General features: G+C 39.2%; 1 protein-coding gene across 1 annotated transcript; it reads right to left on the minus strand.

Moving 5' to 3' along the window:
* Positions 1–16,189: 16,189 nt before the first annotated feature.
* LOC110922199 (senescence-specific cysteine protease SAG39) lies at positions 16,190–17,494 on the minus strand. Its single transcript, XM_022166511.2, has 2 exons — positions 17,032–17,494; positions 16,190–16,907 (listed from the first exon to the last, which is right to left on the minus strand). Exons 1-2 carry the CDS (start codon positions 17,462–17,464, stop codon positions 16,315–16,317), a joined length of 1,026 nt encoding a protein of 341 aa, XP_022022203.1. The 5' UTR covers positions 17,465–17,494; the 3' UTR covers positions 16,190–16,314.
* Positions 17,495–20,462: the final 2,968 nt, after the last annotated feature.

Below are 20,462 nucleotides of genomic sequence, written 5' to 3' on the forward strand. Positions count from 1 at the left end.
CTTGCCAGTCAAAAATCCGGGTCAACCTTGGATGTTTGAGTACGATGACTTCTTCAATTCGATCAATGTTGAAGCCGTTGAAGAAAATGCTGCGGCTAGGATGTTTTTCGAGAGTGACAATGCAACAGTTTCACCGGTGGTTCGTCCAATTCTTGTTAATCAAGAACCATCTTCTTCGGTGAACAATAATACTCTCAACAATGAGGATTTTCATGATGCAAACGAATTGAACGAATCTTCAGAGGATGATGAATTTCAAGATGCAGATCAAGAAGCCCCAACAACAGCAGTTCATGGTACTTCAGAGGGTGCTCCTCCAGTAGATGCCCATAGAACAGCTGAGGCTACTGCATCATCCTCTTCGTCAATTCCGGGCCTTGATTTGGTTGTTGATCTTAATCTTAACAACCTGGGTATAAATATTCCAGTTCCAAATAATTCAGAAACAAGGATTCATAATACCCATCCTCAACAAAAATCATTGGAAATGTGCAAAGTGGCGTTCAAACAAGAAAGATGTTGCGAAACAACAACAATGCAGGCTTGTATGCAGCTATTCGAGAATCCGGGCAACAAAACGATTGGTCCTTCGCGTGTTACGTTTCACAGGAAGAGCCAAGGACGTGGAAAGAAGCCTTGAAAGATAACGCTTGGGTGGAAGCAATGCAGGAAGAACTGCAACAATTCCAGAAGCTGGGTGTCTGGAAACTCGTAGAGAAACCTGCTGGATATAAGAAGATTGGTACCCGTTGGGTGTTTAAATGCAAAAAGGATGACCGCGGAGTTGTTATCCGAAACAAAGCATGTTTAGTCGTTCAAGGTTTTCGTCAGATAGAAGGCATCGACTACAACGAAGTGTATGCACCAGTGGCACGTCTCGAAGCAATTCGAATCTTTCTAGCCTATGCGTCCTTCAAAGGATTCAAGGTTTATCAAATGGACGTGAAAAGTGCATTCTTACATGGTGTGGTGGAAGAAGAGGTATATGTCGAACAGCCTCCAGGTTTTGAAGATCCTATCCATCCCGATCGGGTTTGGTTGCTCAACAAAGCTCTTTATGGTCTTCATCAAGCACCGCGAGCTTGGTACGCAACCTTATCTAACTATCTGCTGGAGAACGGTTTTCGAAGGGGTCTTATCGACTGTACTCTCTTCATCAAAGAACAAGATGGAGATCTTCTACTGGTACAGGTATACGTTGATGATATTATTTTTGGTTCTACTAATGATGTTTTGTGTAGGAATTTCGAGCGCATTATGCAGGATAAATTCGAGATGAGTGCTATGGGGGAAATGAACTTCTTCTTGGGCCTACAAGTGCAACAAACGGAGTCTGGAATATTCATCCATCAGACTAAATATGTTGGTGACATCTTGAACCGATTCCAGATGTCCGATGCAACGCCCATTGGTACCCCATTGCCGATAAATCACGGAATTACTCCAGACTTGAAGGGTGAAGCTGTTAGTCCTTCACACTACCGCGCAATGATCGGATCTCTTATGTACCTCACAGCATCAAGGCCAGACATAATGTACCCAACGTGCCTGCTTGCCAGATACCAAGTGAACCCGAAGGCCTCACATCTTGCAGCTGTTAAAAGGATTTTTCGTTATTTGAAGGGTTACCCTGACACCGGTCTATGGTACCCTAGGGATAATAACTTTGAATTGGTAGCTTTCAGTGATTCTGATTTTGGCGGATGCAAAATCGACGGTAAATCCACAACGGCTGGATGTCAGTTTTTAGGAAATCGCCTAGTCACATGGCAGTGCAAGAAGCAGACATGCGTCGCTACATCAACATGCGAAGCTGAATACATTGCTGCCTCAAGTTGTTGCTCCCAAGTTCTTTGGATCCAACAACAATTGCGGGACTACGGTTTTGAATTCCTAACTACTCCTATTTACGTTGATAATTCTGCTGCATTACAGATCACTAGAAATCCTGTGCAGCACTCAAAGACCAAACACATCGATATCAAATATCACTTCATACGTGATTGCTTTGATAAAAGGCTAATCGATGTTGTTAAAGTCCACACCGATGACCAACGTGCCGACCTTTTTACCAAAGCATTTGACAAATCAAGATTTGACTTCTTATTATTGGTAAACGGCATTAAGGTCAAGCAAGAGTAACACCAACATCGGAAAATCATTTTTGTAAATATCTTTGTGTCTTTTAAATTTATCTTAGTTTATTGATTTTAGGGGGAGTAAATCCAAAATTTGAAAATCCAAAAACATCGAAAAATTTCAAAAACACAAAAACAATAGAAAAACAAAAATGAGTTTCCTGGCGAGCAAAAGAGAACATGATAGTATATCAGTGGTCTATCCAAACCTCTTTAAACCTTAAATGAAAAACGATAAGCAGCTCTATATAAGATGTATCGGTAGGCTCACAATCATTTTAAAGTGTGCAGGGTGATATAAATCTTAAACTGACTGAAGACCAGGTGAGAACCATTCATTGGCATATGGTCTTAGTACCGAAATTTCGTTTGATAGATTGCCGAGGTTCTGAGATATTCGGTCTTTATGCTGCTTATCATCTGGGTATCATGGTTGTATCTTTTACCGAAAAATAACGGGGACGCAAGTCTAGATCTTCCATGATACTATACATACGTGTACATATTACATACTGCATTCGACCTCAATAAGTGATAAACAATCACATGTCCAAATCAAATAAGTGATAATATATCACATTTATCCGGGTGTCGAGTTCGTCTCTCTGCTGTACGGAAGTACTGACCTGTTCACGGACTTGCACCTGTGCCCTCATGCATATGAAAATCAAGTTCCTCATCAATAAGTGATTATATCACATAGGGCTTGTTTTCAAATCAAAATAAGTGAGTATCTCACAGCTTATACGGTCAAACAGATGATAATCGGTATACTCACCGGTAAGATGAACTCTCGTGCATACCTTGATACGGGAATGTGTCGTGATGTGGATGAACACTGGTCGGTAAGTATAAATCATACCTTAATGTATCCCCTTGCCATGATTACATCTGATAAGTTGAGTTTAAGTGGACAACAATACCGATGATTGTTATAGGATGCTTATCTTAATGTTAATTAATTGAACAACAGGAGCGTTTTGGCATGACCGTACACTGATATGATTCTCTTACCCTCGAAACTCGCAAAAAGAATGTCTGTATATATTTATTTACTGCTTTCAGTCTTTACATTCCAAATATTCAAAAATACCAAAAAGATTTTAGGTGTGTTTTAATATAAACTTTATAAAAGCCAAAAAGATTTTATTTCTATCTTATTTTCGATCGTACGATGTTGGATCTCGAGTCTTCGTTACCTGAAACCTGAACGAAAACCGAATTGACTAAATCTTCATAAACGGTCGAAATTTGCAAGTTTTGAAAGTTAGAAACTAAAACTGATAAATATGTTAAACTTTCAAACTGTCGGACGGTGTTTGATTGAAACATAGTCATACGTGTGTCATTTGTTTATACTAAATATATTCCAGGCAGTTGTTCTCATTACGCGTTTAGATTTCTTGCATGTGCAGATTCTAAAGGCAAGGAGAACATGGTCGTTGACAAGCTTCGGAATGAAGACACGACGTGAAGGCACTCACGTGATGAAGTTGATCGAGTTGCCGCTGACCATCATCAACACCACAAGGATCTCAAGTTATAAAGATCAAGTCTTTCACGAGCATAACTCAAGGGGGAGTTTATGTTAAGGGGGAGTTTGTTAACACACTTCCTACATGATACGGGTAGTTTGTTGATACACTTTCTACTTTCAAGACGTGAAGACTTTCAAGATCCTCCGACATTGAAGACAACAAAGGCGAATCACGCGAGTAGCGTCCAAGGGGGAGTTTGTTGATACATGTTTGTGGATGCGACTCGACTCGATTCGACTTGGCTCGACTCGACTCGGTTCGACTTGGCTCGGTTCGACTCGGTTAGGTCCGGCTCAAGCCCGACGTCACGACATTCCTCCGTCGTGCGCTCCAGAGTTCGACACGCGAAGCACGGAGAGCCGCGAACCATTCCCGTCGCCACATCACCATGACATCATCATGATGATGTCATGATGATGTCATAAGTTGACTAAACACTTTGAATCTTCAAATGTGGTATTTTACGTAAAGAAGCATGAAGCATGGGCCAATCAGAATCAAGCAACATAGGGCCCAAGGCCATTAATTGGCGAAACAAAGAAGAAGTTGACGAAACAAAGTGTTTCGTCAACAAATGTTGCCTTTCGTCGCTGTCTCGTCGAGCAATGATGTGATTCGCCAAGTCCTTTCTGTTTCATTGTGCTGTGACTATAAATAGTCTGTCTGTGGATAAGATATGCAAGAGAACACATTGTAGAACACAGAGAGCATATTTGTGAGAGCACACACACTGAGAGAGAGTTTGCAAAATAGATTTGTAAACATTGCTTTGTAACCGAACCTTTCATACGTATTAATACAGTGGTGTTAATCGGTGAATATTGCGTGTTGTGTTTGTGCGTGTTCTATCTCGGTTTGCCTTTCCGGTTGGATTCCGCACAACCGGGTTGGTTAGTATACAAGGATTAGGCGACTAGATCCTCCTAGCCGGACCTACACTTCCTTTGTCCTAATTAGTTGGCTCGTTACTTTCATTCAACTTAAAATAACGAGAACGTGATTTGGTGTAGGTGTATATTCTTCAAGGAGAATTGAAAACAAGTAAATAACAATAAGTGTTAATGCACTTTAGGTGATAAGTGCATGTCTCCCATTCTATAGGGTCTTTATTGTACATTCATTGAAAGTTAGTCCCAACTTTATCCTTGGACATTTTGTCTAAGTTTTAGGCTAGTCATTTGTCTGAGTTTTGTATAGGACACAAAGGTCAGAGTTTTGTTTGTGTAGCCTTTTGTCTGAGTTTTGTTTAGGTTAAAAGGTCTGAGCTTTGTGTAGTATGTTTTGTCCGGGCTTTCTAGTTTGTCTTGAAAGTCCGGGCTTTGCCTTGTATTTATACCCTTATGTGGAATAGACAAGGTAACGATTCTGTGTGAATTTCTGTGCACCTAACCCTAATCATTGTGTATGTTTTGTCTGGCGGCTGCTTTGTGTGAGTGACGTCATTCATCTTCCTCATCAAGAATACTCAGTGTATTCTTGATTTCTCTCACAAATCTTTGCATAATAGTGTTTCATCTACAGTGGTTGATCATCAGGTGGATTCCGCACACCTGTTGGTTGCTTTAGCTGAGTGAGATCTTGGATTAGGAGGCCTTACAAGTGGTATCAGAGAAGTGTGCTCATACTACTGTAGGTGTTTCTTAGTTTGAAGGTTTTGTGAGAAAAGTTCAATCTTTGATAGGGTTTAGTGAGAGTAGTGAGTTTTTGTGTTTTATTCATGATTCTTCATTCATATCTAGTGATTTGATGATGGATTTTGAGTAGTTTGGTGATTTTTAGTGTTGTTCTTCATCTGGGTTTTACAGGGGTTTTGTTTCCTATTCATACAGAGTTTGAAGGTTGAAAAAGATTCTGAGTTTGATCTTTGGAAGCTTTGTCCGTGGTTTAAATTCTGTGTTTGTGTCTCCGGGGTATTGTTGAACCAGTGTGAAGTCACATTGGGGAGATAGTCCGGAGATTGGTTCTTCTGAGTTTTGAGAAACTCTTGTCCAAATTTTTAAACTGATTATTAGAGTCTGAGTTTTTATTCTGTCCGAATTTTAAGCCTTTAGTAAGTCTGAGTTTGTATTGTGTCCGACCTTTAACTCTAGAGTCAGAATTTAGTCCGAACTTTTGGTTTTTTTTTAGTAGTCCAAGTTTATTAATAATCATGTCCGAATTTTCTTTTCTTTATTAGGAGTCCGAATTTTTTTTTCTTAATCTACCTAGTCCGACTTTTTAGTTTATTAGTAGTAGGTCCGACTTTTAGTTTATCTTGAGTCCGACTTTTATATCAATTAAATTTGTCCAAGTTTATTAGTTTATTAGTCTGTGAGTCCGACGTTTTTAGCTATTTCAATCATTGTCCGATTTTTAACTTTAGGAGTGTCTGACTTTTAGAATTTTTGTCTTAAGTCCGATATTCATCTCTTATCCATTAATATATATGTCTGACTTTTCATGTCATTTAGGTCTTAGGTTAATGTGTCCGACTTTGTTGACTAATTTATTAAGTCCAAGTTTCAATTTATTAAGTCCAAGTTTCAATTTATTAAGTCCAAGTTTTAGTCTTTAGTCTTTTTTTTTTTAGGTAGAGTTTTAGTCTTTTTAGGTAGAGTCCGTATTTCAATATATTAGGTAGAGTCCGTATTTCAAGTTTTTCTTTTTAGAGTCCGTAAATTTGTTAAGTCCGAGTTTGTTTCTATTTAGCATAAATCCTTAGTCTGAGTTTAGTTCTTTAGTTTTCTCTTTAGTCCGACTTTTATACTTTGTCTGATTTTTAAATCCTTGTTAGAGTCCGACTTTTAATAGTAGAGTCCAAATTTTTTTTCAACCGACTTTTAAACTTAGTAGAGTCCGACTTATGTAGTCCGAATTTTATAAGTAGAGTCCGAATTTGTTGTCCGATTTTCATTTAGTCAGAATTTTTACTTTATCCGAACTTTGTGTTTGCTTGTTAGTAGTCCAACTTTTAACTAGTTAGAGTCCGAATTTTTGTTGTCTTGTCCGAATTTAGTTAGAGTCCGAATTTTATATTCCTAGGTGGTCTGAGTTTAAATTCCTAACAGTGTAGTGTCCGAGTTTTTCTGTTTGTGTTGTGTTTCAGGTTTTTGTGATCCGGGTTTCACACTCTGATTAAAGCTCAGACACTTCACTCCGTGTTTTCTCTCCGAGTTTGGACTTAGAAAATCTTTTCTGTAACACATAACACAGTTCTTGCTTGGAAGCCTACTGTTGTTCTCTGAAATGGGAAACAACAATCTGACTGCAATGGTGCAAAACCTCAAGCACAATGCTGAGGTAGGAAGTAGCGACAAACCTCCTTTGTTGATAAACAAGCTTGATTTTCCTGAGTGGAAGGAGCGTTTCGAAAGATATGTACGAGCAAAAGACATCAAAATCTGGTTGTGTATCGTTAAAGGATGTGGAGCTACTCCAGTACGTACGTTGACGATTGATACGTATTTGGCACTCACTGACAAACCAAAAGAGATTTTTTGATTGTGAAGAGAAAGCTATGTCAATGATAACGATGGCAATGTCGCAATCTATACTTCATACGCTCCGTAAGAGAAATAGCTCAAAGGAGTTGTGGGATAGTATGATCCAGCGATATGAAGGAAATGAAATTTACAAGAAACGACGACTTGAACGGTTGAAGACTCAATTCGTTGTGTTTAAAGCGTTAAAGAATGAATCATTTGATGACATAGTGAACCGATTTTATCATCTGTTGAGCGAACTTGATAGAAGTCAAGAAGGTATCTACACTGAATTTGAGAAGGTTGAGAAGTTTCTGAATTGTCTTCCCAGAGAATGGAATATGTATACCGCATTGATTAGAGAGGGTGTTCTCTATGAGGAGCTCTCATTGGAAGAAGCTGTTCAAAAACTGAAGGGTTATGCTTGGAATATGGAAGATCAAGCATCTGATTTCGAGAAGCTTCAAGATCCTCAGTTATATAAGGCTTCGAAACCAACGGAGAAGGGTAGTAATGGTGGAGTCGGTGTTGCTTTGTATTCGGAGAATGAAGGTTCTGCAAGTGAACACGCCTTTATAAGCAACAATGTTAGTTCAAGTGGAACAACCAATTCCAATCAAGGGATGTACTCTTCTAGTGGAGCTCAGAAATCTCAAGGAACAAGTTTGAACATTCCCAAGATCGATGCAAGCTGTTTGAAGATGATTGAAGAAAATATGAGTCTGTTGGCGTCCTTCATGACTGCCTGCGAGAACTTCTGTCTTGGAAAGCTCGTTGAACCGTCAAGTCTCGATGAGGACTTTGATCAGATAGATCAAGACGAAATGGAAGAACTTGATCTACAACTCAATATGGCACTGTTAGTCCGTAGAGCAAAGAAGTTTCTGTTGAAGACCGGTAGGAAGTTCATAGGAGGTCAGACAAAAACTCGAATGGGAGTCGACATGTCAAAAGTAAAATGTTACAACTGCGGTATCTACGGGAATTTCGCACGTGATTGTCGAAAGCCGAAAATGGAAAGATCTGATAGAGACAACAACTCTGGAGGAAATAATTCAAGACCTCACAACAATGCATCAGCTGCTACCTCTAATTCAAGTGCTCGTTCAAGGGGGTCTGAAAATCATACACCTTCGACAAACAATGCTATGGTGGCTCAACCTCTACAGAGAGTGACTGAGCCTTATGACTGGGGTTGTGCTTTGGAAGACATTTCGGGAGCTATTGTGTCGCAAGCATTTATAGCTGAAATTGTGAACGAAGAAGTGTGTGAGGAGATTGTCGAAGAGACTAGCATTGAGGAACTTGCAGTTGTAGCTGAAGTTTTTGGGGAAGAGTTGGATTCGGGGAATGTTGCTGTGAATGAAGATTCCTCGATTGAAGAGACTGTTGAAAAGTCTAACAAGACAGAACATGGAGAAAAGGGAGAACGCTTTGAATTCAACATCTCCACAGCTGAAATGCAACAATTCGCGGATGCAGAAGCTAAAAGGTTGGAAGAAAACTCCGTAGAAAACGAGGCTTGTGCATTCATGGTTGGCATTGAGGTAAAATCATCTTCTGTAGATAAGCGATGTGCTAGATTTGTTGAGTTTATGACTAAGATTGATAGATATGCACTTCATAACACAAACTTAATTGCAGATTTAGAAAAATCCAGAGAACTCATTGCTGTTTTGTCTAATTTAGATAAAGAACACCGAATTAAGATAAAAGCGCTGAAAAATGATATCTTTGAATTTGAGAGACTTGTGGCTCAGGGAAATCTTAGAAATCAGGAATTAAAATCTGAACTTGAAATGAATCAAAATTGCGTTTTGGAAAAGAACAAAATCATTTTGGAAATAGATAATCTGATTTTAGATTTGCAACGAAAGATTGAAAAATTTAGGGATTCATCCGAAGTGATGAATTTCTGTATTAACAGCCAATGTCTCAAAGAATCTGAGGAAGAAATGTTCGGCATTGGTTATACTAAGGTGCCCCCTCCGGTAAACCATAACTATACATCGATGCCAAGCATTGATCCTGAATTGGCAAATTTTGTGCCAAAGACCCCTCTGACGGTTGAACCGCAAAGTGAGTCAGAATCTGAGCCAGATGAAGTTACTGACTCAGATCAGTCGAAGATGAGTGGAGTTTCAAAGAAAAATGAAGTAAATCTTGACAACATTGAAAATTTGATAAGCAATAAGATTTTGGAAATGTTTAATCAAGTTCAAAATATGAAGTCAAAACCAAAGTCACGTGGGAAAACTAAAAAGGCTTTGAAAAATATCCCTAAAACTGAGTTTGTGAAAGGGGAGGATTTTGTCAAAGAAGAAATTAAGATCGAAACAGGTTCCAACTCTCAGTTTGTGAACCAAATTTTGAAAAACTCCACCAACGACTCATCATCTTCGACCACTCATGAGGAACGTCCAAAGAATGCTGCGAAAATTCGCAAATGCTACAAGTGTCGTGGGAAAGGACACTTAGCAGCAGACTGTCCAGATGACAGGGGTAAATCTCTGGTTGATCCTGATCAAAAGAAACCTTTTGTTGAAAAACCACAAAATGAATCAGTTAATGTTGAAAAGAAAAATGGTAAAAATCAGAAGGTTGAGACAAACAAAGTGATTAAACAAGAAGTAAGACCAGTTGTCAAACCAAATGTTAAATCACAACAAAATCAGGATCAAGAGGAGAAACCCGTTGTTATTAACCGTGGGGACAGATCGGAAAATACATCTCAAAGACATGATACTCGTGAGAAAACCCCTCACAGACGACAAAATCATGTTACATTCCAAACAGTTGAGAATGACCAACGCTCTGGAGGTTCGAACAACAACTATGTTAGACCTTATGCACAGAACAGATTCGTGAATGACCGAAATGCGTCACCCCCCCCCCCCCGATTTCCAAATCAAAGACCACATTCGGATAATCATCCACGATCATTCTCAAGACACGAAGATGCTCCTAGATTTGGTAGGAATTTTGAGCCACCCAGGAATCAAAATTACAGTTACCAAAACTATGGAAGCCGAGGGTATGGAAACTCTGGTTATACCAACAGATCGTCAACTCCGTATAATCGACGATTTGCGGGGACTCATTCCAACAATTTCCGAAATGGAAATGGTGGACACAGAGGCGATGATGGTTATTTCAAGAGTTTTCCTATGTTGACGAATCAGGACGACCCAAGACCATCATGGCTTGGGTCCCACACTCTAACTAATTTTTTGTTGGGGAGTGTAGGAGCAGCTGAAGAGGGCTATCTATATTTGGTATATCGATAGTGGCTGTTTCAGACACATGACAGGAAATAAAGAATTATTGAACAATTTTAAACAAATTCGTGGTGGTTATGTGAACTTTGCCGGTGAAAAGGGTGGATACATCACTGGTGAAGGCTCTGTGTCAAATGGAAAAATCACGCTGCATAAAGTGAACTACGTTGAAGAAGTGAAGCATAACTTGATGTCGGTTTCTCAAATCTGTGATAACAAGTACACGACGTTGTTCACTGACAAAGCTTGCTTCGTCTTGCGTCCGGGATTTGTTGTTCCTGAAGATTGGATCGTTATGAGGGCTCCAAGGGTGAATAACACATATGTCATGGACATGCGCCCGTTGGTCAACTTGTCTGCTCCAGTGACTTGTCTACTTTCAAAGGCGACTGAAGATCAATCGTATCTCTGGCATAGGAGAATGGGCCACGTGCATCTGCGAAAAATGAACCACTTAGGGAAAAACAACTTGGTGTTGGGGGTTCCTTTACGTAGTTTCAATATGCACAACAAATGTGAATCATGTGAAAAAGGAAAAATCAAACGAAAGCCTCATAAACCGAAAACAGTTAACTCAATCCAAAAACCACTTGAATTGCTTCACATGGATCTTTTCGGCCCGATCCATGTTGCTAGCATTGGTGGGATGTCTTATTGCTTAGTTGTCACTGACGACTTCTCACGTTACTCATGGGTATTTTTCTTAAAAACTAAGGATCAAACTGCTGGTATTTTAAGAGATTTATTCAAACAACTTGAGAAAAATTATTCACTTCCTATTAAGAAAATCCGAAGTGACAACGGCTCTGAGTTTAAAAATCAGTCTATGGATGAGTTATGTCGGGAAATGGGAATAGTTCATCAGTTCAGCGCTCCATATGTTCCTCAACAGAACGGAGTTGCAGAACGGAAGAATCGTACCCTATTGAGGCGGCCCGCACTATGCTTTCTGAATCAATATTGCCAATTTTCTTCTGGGCCGAGGCGGTAAACACTGCATGTTATGTGTTAAATCATGTGCTTACTGTCAAAAGAGAAGATAAAACGTGTTATGAATTGCTTGAAAACAGGAAACCGAACTTATCTGGTTTTCAACCTTTTGGGATTAAGTGTGTTATCAAACGCACCAAAGATACTCCTAAAATGGGGGAAGTTTGTGAAGTTGGGTTCTTTTTGGGATATGCCAATGGAACTCCAAACAAACGCGTTTATACCATCAAGAAGCGAATAGTGGAGATCGTGTTTGACATAACTTCTTTGAGTTTTGATCCTCCACCGTCCGAATTCGGTCCCAAAAGTGGTTATGATTATGATAAATTATTTGATTCGTTTGATCTTCCTGATGTTTCAGAAGAAGATTCGGAGGTTGTATACACACATCTTGTGAACAAAGATGAAGTGGATTCGAGCTGGAGAGCAAGTATTCCTACTAATGTGTCTTTGAATGTTCCAGTCGCTGATTCTTCGACCGTAAATGATGTTGTTGCTGAGCAGATCCCCAATGCAGCTGCTCAAACTACAAGTGGAGATCTATACGTTGACTTTTCAGCATATCCAAATGTTGATGCATCTTCTGGTAATGGTGAAGCTTCTAGTAGTAATGCAAATGCTGAGGGGGAGATTCAGTCGAATTTGGGAAACAATCTTCAAGCTCCGGCAATCCCAGTTACAAGAACAAATATTCATCATCCTGTTGATAATATTATTGGGAATCCAAACGCGGGAGTGCAAACGCGAAGGAGTATTTCAGAGATGCAATGTATGTTCTCTGCTATCAAGAAAGAAGAGATCTACAATCTTTGCCTGCATGAATGTTTTATCTCTCAGGTAGAGCCGAAGAACTATCAAATGGCTCTGAAGGATAATTCTTGGTGTGAGGTGATGCAAGAAGAGTTAGCTCAGTTCGACACGTTAAAGGTGTGGAATTTGGTCGATCTTCCAAAGGGCCAGCATGCAATCAACACGAAATGGGTTTTCAAGTGCAAGAAAGACGATAAAGGTGTCGTTGTAAGAAACAAAGCACGGTTGGTTGTTCAAGGCTTCAATCAGGAGGAAGGGATTGATTATACCGAAGTTTATGCACCGGTGGCAAGACTGGAAGCTATTCGTTTGTTTCTAGCCTTTGCCGCACACATGCGTATCAAAGTCTATCAGTTGGATGTGAAAAGCGCCTTCCTTTATGGGAAATTGCATGAAACTGTGTATGTGTCCCAACCACCGGGTTTCGAAGCTCCAGGGTTAGACAACAAGGTCTATTTGTTGGACAAGGCTCTCTACGGTCTCCATCAGGCCCCTCGAGCATGGTACGAGACGTTGTCAAAGCATCTTTTGGAGCATGGGTTCTCGCGTGGTGCAATTGACTCCACACTGTTCATTTTGAAGAAAGGGGGAGATTTTCTGATTGTGCAAATTTACGTTGATGACATAATTTTTGGTTCTTCAAATGAAGAATTGTGTCGTGAGTGTGAGGCGGTGATGAAGTCAAAATTTGAAATGAGCGCGATGGGCGAGTTATCATTTTTTTAGGTCTTCAAGTGAGTCAAGCAAAAACCGGGACGTACGTGCATCAGACAAAGTATGTCCACGAGATTCTCAAAAGATTTGGATTGGAAGATAGCTTACCCTATGAGACGCCTCTCCCGACAAATCTCAAGCTTTCACCCGATGATGTGAAAGATCCTGAAGTGGATCCGACTCTATATCGAGCAATGATAGGTTCACTGATGTATCTTACTGCTTCACGACCAGATATTATGTTCTCTGTTTGTTTGTGTGCTAGGTACCAATCAAATCCGAAGGAGTCTCACTTGAAAGCAGTCAAGCGTATTTTCAAATATCTGAAAGGGACGCCTAAGCTTGGATTGTGGTATCCAGCTGAAGGTGGTCTGGATTTGATGGCGTATGTTGACGCAGATTTCGGAGGGTGCCGGATGAACAGAAAATCAACCTCTGGCGGCGCACAACTTCTTGGGAATCGTCTTGTCTCTTGGCAATGCAAAAAGCAAGTTGCCGTTTCTCTATCCACGTGCGAGGCCGAGTACATTGCTGCTTCAAGCTGTTGTGCTCAGGTTCTGTGGATTCAGCAACAAATGAGGGACTACGGTTTGAATTTTACTCGAACTCCTATCCTTGACGATAACAACTCTGCCATTTCCATAACAAACAATCCAGTTAATCACTCATGCACTAAGCACATAGATGTTAGGCATCATTTTATTCGCGACTGTGCTGAGAAGGGTTTAATAGAAGTGGTTAGGGTAGACACCTTGGATAATCTTGCCGACCTGTTTACGAAAACATTCGATCGGGCTAGATTTGAAAATCTGGTCCGAATGATTGGGATGATCAACCCAGAGTAAAATGCTTTCTAAACTCGCATAGAAACTTTATTTTATCTTTTCTGTACAGTTCTTACCGCTTTCGAAAAATTGAAAAACTCCAAAAATATTTTACTTAGTTGTAGGATAAATTTCAGAAAAATACAAAAACATATGAAAAATTTAAAATGAAGTCGTGTTGAGATATAAGGGAAATGATAGTACATCGGTTAGTCGTATCTGGTGCAGGACTATGGTTATATACATAAAATAAACCGTTAACTGTGACAGCTTCATTATATGTTGCTTCGGTAGGTTTTACGCGTAAATAAGAACCTGTCTTTGGTATATAAACATAATGAACTGCGTAACTCGTGTGGCGCATCTCTCGGATATATGGTCTTGGTACCGTAATTTCATTTGATAGATTGCCAAGGTTCTGAGATACGTGGTCTTTATGATGTTTATCATCTGGGTATCATGGTTGTTTCTTTTACCGGAAAATAACGGGGACGCAAGTCTAGATCTTCCATGATACCATACATACGTGTAAATATCCTTAATACATGATGCATTCGACCCAAATAAGTGATAAACAATCACATGTCCCATAAAATTATGCGGGAGTCAAGTTCGTCTCTTTGTCGGTACGATGGTACTAACCTGTTCACGGACTTGCTCCTGTGCCCTTTGCATCTGAAATTCAAGTTCCTCCTCAATAAGTGATTCTATCACAAAGGACTTGTTTTCAATCCCAAATAAGTGAGTATCTCACATTAGCTTATACGTCAAAAATAGATGATAAATGGTATACTCACCAGTAAGATGATCTCTCGCGCATACCTTGATACGGGAGTATATTCTGAGGTGGGTAAACATAGTTACTGTCAGCTATTAATACACTTAATTCCATATCTCGAAAACAATGTTCGAAAGCGTGCTAAAACTTAAGTGGACCACAATACCGTTGAACGTCTTGAACTGTCAATATCATTCTAAAAGATTAAAGCTAAAATGTTATGGTTCTTGTGTTGGGTACTGACAGTAAAACCGATATGATTCCTTTGCTCCGATTTCACAAAAAGATAATTAGTGTAAATACGTTCTAGGTTTAATTTCCATTTCAGTCAAAAATTGAAAAACCACAAAAAAAAAAAAATTGCTTTCTTGTTTCTATGTGCGAGTTATCTTATTAAGAATACTCTAGGGTTGTGAAATTGTTTAAATAAGTTATTAAATGTTGGTTGTTTAATATTTAAATTGTTTATTCTGGGGTATTGGAATTTATTTTTGGGATCCAGGTTTGGGCCGATGTCTCCGGGGTCAAGTTTCTTAATCCGGTGTTAAGTGTTTCAGGTCTGGATCGTTCATCTCAAGATGGAAGATTTGGAGAAGCTGTGTGCGTCTAGATCGTTCATCACAAGATGGAAGATTTGAAGAAGCTGTGTGCGTCTGGTTCGTTCATCTCAAGATAGAAGATTTGAAGAAGCTTCGTCGCCTACCTCTGAAATACCTTGAAGAAGATCGTGTGCTAGCTGATTAGTTCATCAAGGTAGTTCAATTCTGTGTGAAGAGCAAGGTATGGGCAGGAAGCGAGTTCTCGAAGAAAGGATGAAGATCTCAAGACCAATGAAGACCATGCACTGATCAAGGGGGTGTTTGTTAATGCACTTTAGGTGATAAGTGCATGACTCCCATGTGACCAATGAAAGGATGAAGATATCAAGACCAATGAAGACGATGCACTGATCAAGGGAGAGTTTGTTAATGCACTTTAGGTGGTAAGTGCATGTCTCCCATTCTATAGGGTCTTTATTGTACATTCATTGAAAGTTAGTCCCAACTTTATCCTTGGACATTTTGTCCAAGTTTTAGGCTAGTCATTTGTCTGAGTTTTGTATAGGACACAAAGGTCAGAGTTTTGTTTGTGTAGCCTTTTGTCTGAGTTTTGTTTAGGTCAAAAGGTCTGAGCTTTGTGTAGTATGTTTTGTCCGGGCTTTCTAGTTTGTCTTGAAAGTCCGGGCTTTGCCTTGTATTTATACCCTTATGTGGAATAGACAAGGTAACGATTCTGTGTGAATTTCTGTGCACCTAACCCTAATCATTGTGTATGTTTTGTCTGGCGGCTGCTTTGTGTGAGTGACGTCATTCATCTTCATCTTCCTCATCAAGAATACTCAGTGTATTCTTGATTTCTCTCACAAATCTTTGCATACTAGTGTTTCATACAGTGGTTGATCATCAGGTGGATTCCGCACACCTGTTGGTTGCTTTAGCTGAGTGAGATCTTGGATTAGGAGGCCTTACAATAAGGTTACAAATGAAACATTTAAAAGGAGAGGAGAAAAGAATTTATTAATTACCTCTTTTACCTTGTCCTTCTTATTCATGGTTAGTTGTGAATATTAAACCTCACGTACTCGTTTGTTATGCTTAACTTAAACTTCGAGGATGGGATTTCCTTGCTTATAAAAGTTGGAATTTATAACGTGTAGTTTCCTTTTCAATTCCTTGTATAATTAAGAGTACATAATATACATACATTGTACATTACATAAGTATTACTTCTGCTCTTTCTCAAATTAAGCAGTGGGGTAGGAAGCCTGCATGGCAATGCCGCAAAGACCTTCTTTAGCCTCAACATCTCTTTGCATCATGATGTACCCCTCTTGACCCCAACTTGTTCCCCATGAGTTCTTCACCAACCAATACTTAGTCCCGTCATCGCTAGTCCCATAACCAACCGCAGTAACACCATGGTCCAGTTCCGTGCCACAGTCTCCTGTAAACACACCACTGGAGTAGAACTGGAAGTCTGACCCACTAGCATCAATAGCAACTGAGACGGGCTGACTGGCCACAGCTTTTAACAGCGCACTTTCACTGTTGGCAGGAACATCTTCGTGACCAGTAATTGCTGCGGCATGGTTAGATGCCTCGTTGCTGTTGCAGGTGCCATCAACACCTTTGTACGGGTAGTTGGTCTCCGTAGTGAGGCCTTTATTGTTTACGATAAAATCAAAGGCATTGTCCATAAGACCACCCTCGCATCCCTGATCTACACCGCTAGTGTCACAGTCCACAAGCTCTTGTTCAGATAGAGACACCAGTTTACCTGTTTTCAGTTGGGTTATTCCTTCCATAGCTGCCACAGCCGAAAACGCCCAGCAACACCCTACGTATCATCATGAATATTGATGTCAGAAGCATGAGATGTGGTTCTGTTAATAACAACCTCATGATCCTAGTACTTGGACCATGTCAGATTTGTAAAAATTCCCAAAATAATTTCAGCTTACCACATTGGCCTTGGTCTTTAACAGGCGTCACTGCACCTTTCTTTCTCCAATCCATCGATGATCGAACCACTGTAACATTTTCATACCTGAAAGCAGAGGTTGAAGGGGAGCATTCATGTGCCTTGAATCTGTTCCTAGCTGTTCTGAACTCTTCATTGGTAAGGTCCGCAAACTCGTTGACTGCTAGTTTGTAACCTTTGTTCATCGCGTTGTTGAATGACTGTATGTACTGGACGTTGTCATGGAAAATCTTTGAACGCCGTTCCTTCTCAGCAGCATCCTTGTATGTGCGTCCATAGCGAGCCATCCATTGCTCGTGGCTTTCATAGCTGGAGTTTTCGGAGAGCAAGCGCGACGCAACATGTGAAAGCAAAGAAGCCGAGAAGAGGAGCAAAAGCAAACAAGCCAAGGAAGTGCGGTTTCTGGATGACATAGTGCAGCTAGTAGTTATAAGAGAGAGCTTAAAGAAACGAGTTGGATTGAACTCTAGTATACCCTGGGCTTGGCTTTATATAGAAATAGGGGTTGGCCCTTTTTGTAAACAAAACGGAAGTACGTGAAAGACAAGATGGCCTGATTTTGAAATATAAATTAATGTGAGCTAGTAACGTACTCTGTATGTTGTTTAGAATGATGATTAGTTTCTAATCAATCTAAGCAACTTTGGTTTTTCTAATTTGGACCGTATTTCTCTATCTTAAATATGTTGTGTTGTGCACTCTTTTGTTTTATTCACATGTACATAGAATCTATGTTAACTTAAAAAAAATATACTCTTGACATTGTTTTTTGCATGTATAAGCTGTTTCCTCTAAATCAAAATTAAGTATGGTCTATACGCATTTGTCCGTTGTAACCTTCTACTATTAATTCTTGGACTTCATATATTTTAAGTTAGCTTCGCATGTCTTCTAAGATGATAAATGCTTAAATGTTGAGAAAAAAAACTCTTAAAGAAAAACATAAGTACATATTGATCTTTAGAAACCGGAAAAACTACACTCGATTTCGATCCACTTGTAGGAGAAGATATTGATATGTTCGTTTGCGCTACTTAGCCAACGAAACACGTAGCAACGTACTTCACACGTAGTATACAACTACAATTCGATTAGGGTTTGGATTCTTAAAGTTGAACAAGTGGATATTAAATAATTAACTCGTACGTACAACTGGGGTGTTGTTTTTGACCTTTGAGAAGTGTAATCGAGTCTCTGACCAAGGTTCAACTTACTAAATTCAGCCAAGAGGCGCGCTCTTTGTGGGCACTTGTTGATTCCTTGATCGATAAGGTCCAGAAAATTTAAAGGAATTTTGAAGGACGTATAGTCGAAACACCCTCCTTGACTATAAAGTGTCGTCCATGTCCATGTTTACAGGTAGAGAAAAACGTGTTAGATGTTAATTTATTCGTAAAGGCTACTTTACCTTGTATAATGTTCCATTCTAGAGCTAGTTGTTCGGCACCGGTTTTAACACCCCTAACGTTAAACTAGAAAACTCATCAGACTAAGTGTAATGGTTTGTTTTTTTAACTCTCGCGTCATAAAACGGCTGGCAAATCACTTAATCACTTTGTTTTAAATATTTAACTGCACACGTATTGATTTCACCGGTTTTAATCACACCCAATCATTCTTTAATCATTACTTATTTTATTGAAATCTTATATAAATCTTATTATTATTTTAAATTAACTTAGACAGATAAAATGAAAAAAAATCCATTAACTGTTTTAAAAAAATGTACAATTGAATTTAAAATCTTAGAAAATGCACAATAAAAATTAAATTACAAATAAAAAGAAAAAAAAGATAAAATAAAATAATTGAACATATGAAAAGGCTTTAAAAAAACCACTACTCGTCTTCGTCGTTGACCTCCTCCATTTCGCGTAGGATGCGCCGGCAAATCTTTTTTTTTTCCAGTTATATGTTTTTCCAAATCCGATATACGATCCGTGTTAAACCCCTGAACCGTGAGTCTACAGGCATTGGTTTTCGTTCCCTAAGGTCTAATAATCTTTTATTTTCCAATCGAGACTCTCGATTTGCCCTTTGATTTCGTAATTGGTTGAAGATGAACCGCCACCTTTTTATGATCTTGACGTGTTTATATTTGTATTGGTGATGTGTGAGTGATGTGGCATGCTTTCTTGACTTGCCCTTATATGATATTTATGTGTTAATATTTGTTCAAGTACGGTAAGTGTGTATTGGGTGTAAGGTTGAGTCTTTTGACTTTGAATAAGCATACGGAGACGTGGTTCGGATTCAATACTAGGGTGATAATACCACATAGCTACTAGTTGTGGAGTGAATAGGTTGGGCGGATTTTGACTTTGGGTGTTTTTCGTGGTGTCCAGACGGTGGATTTTTATGGTAAGGGTTGTTCAAGTCAACTCGAAACCAATAACTCAAGATTTTTAATGAAATGTTTTATGAATTATAACCAAGAATGGTTGAGAATTAGATCGAGAGTTTACAAGAGACGTGGGAAAAAAGTTTGCAGCTAAATATGTATATATAGTCTAAAAAGGCGAAAAATGTTTTATTCATCTAAAATAGAAATATTAATGTTGGAGCGGGGCGCATATCACATCAACCTTCCTCTTCACGTAGGTTAGACCACACCCCCTCTCACAACCGGATAACGCCTCGTGGGGTGGTGTTTGACGCACTTTCCCCGATGACGTTGAAAGGGCGTTACTCGGTTACAGTAAGTCTTAGATACAAAAAATTGCTTAGATACAAAAAATTGCTGATAGTAAAAGTTAAAAGTTGATTGATGAGTTCCCTAACCGGAGTTCGAAGATGAGAAGTATCATATGGAACAAATTCCTATAACTCTTGGTGAGTATGCTGCAACTAAACGCAAAGATAAGAAACCTTCCCAAAATGGGTTTCCACGGCCGATTCAACCATTACGTGTTTTGATGACTGTCGTAAGGGTCATGCAAAAACCTAATTAAACTAAATAGATAGCGTAAGTAGGGTATCGTATCCACGGGGAATATGTGGTTAGTGTTTAGCTAAATTATTTAATTAACTACTACTAATCTAGAATTGGGGGTTTTAATTAATTTGAAAGAAACTAAAAAAACTAATTAGAAGAAAAGATATCAGATTTATAAAACGCAACTTCCTCCAAACTTCAGGTTCCAGGTTTCACAAAACTCAGTTCACTCAGTTAATTGGCCATCACATAGACAGACATGATGTTGGAAAGTTGGTTAATTTAATGTGGTAATCAAAAATAGGTCTTTGTCATCAGATCTTTTATAATTTGATTAACCCTATTTACTAGTGTGAGTCAACCTACTCTATGTCACCCAACAAGTTACTAAGTTTTGTCATCAACCGAACAAGTTGTAAAGCAAGAACTCAAAACACATGCAAATAGTTCAAATAAACCAACACATCAATGTATTC

The sequence above is a fragment of the Helianthus annuus genome, chromosome 17 (assembly GCF_002127325.2).
Source record: "Helianthus annuus cultivar XRQ/B chromosome 17, HanXRQr2.0-SUNRISE, whole genome shotgun sequence".
Taxonomy (NCBI): domain Eukaryota; kingdom Viridiplantae; phylum Streptophyta; class Magnoliopsida; order Asterales; family Asteraceae; genus Helianthus; species Helianthus annuus.

Coding starts and splice junctions, on each gene's coding strand:
- LOC110922199 (XM_022166511.2), bottom strand. CDS start 17,464: ATGTCATCCAGAAACCGCACTTCCTTGGCTTGTTTGCTTTTGCTCCTC. Junction 16,908..17,031: donor TAAAGACCAAGGCCAATGTG/GTAAGCTGAAAT, acceptor GATGATACGTAG/GGTGTTGCTGGGCGTTTTCG.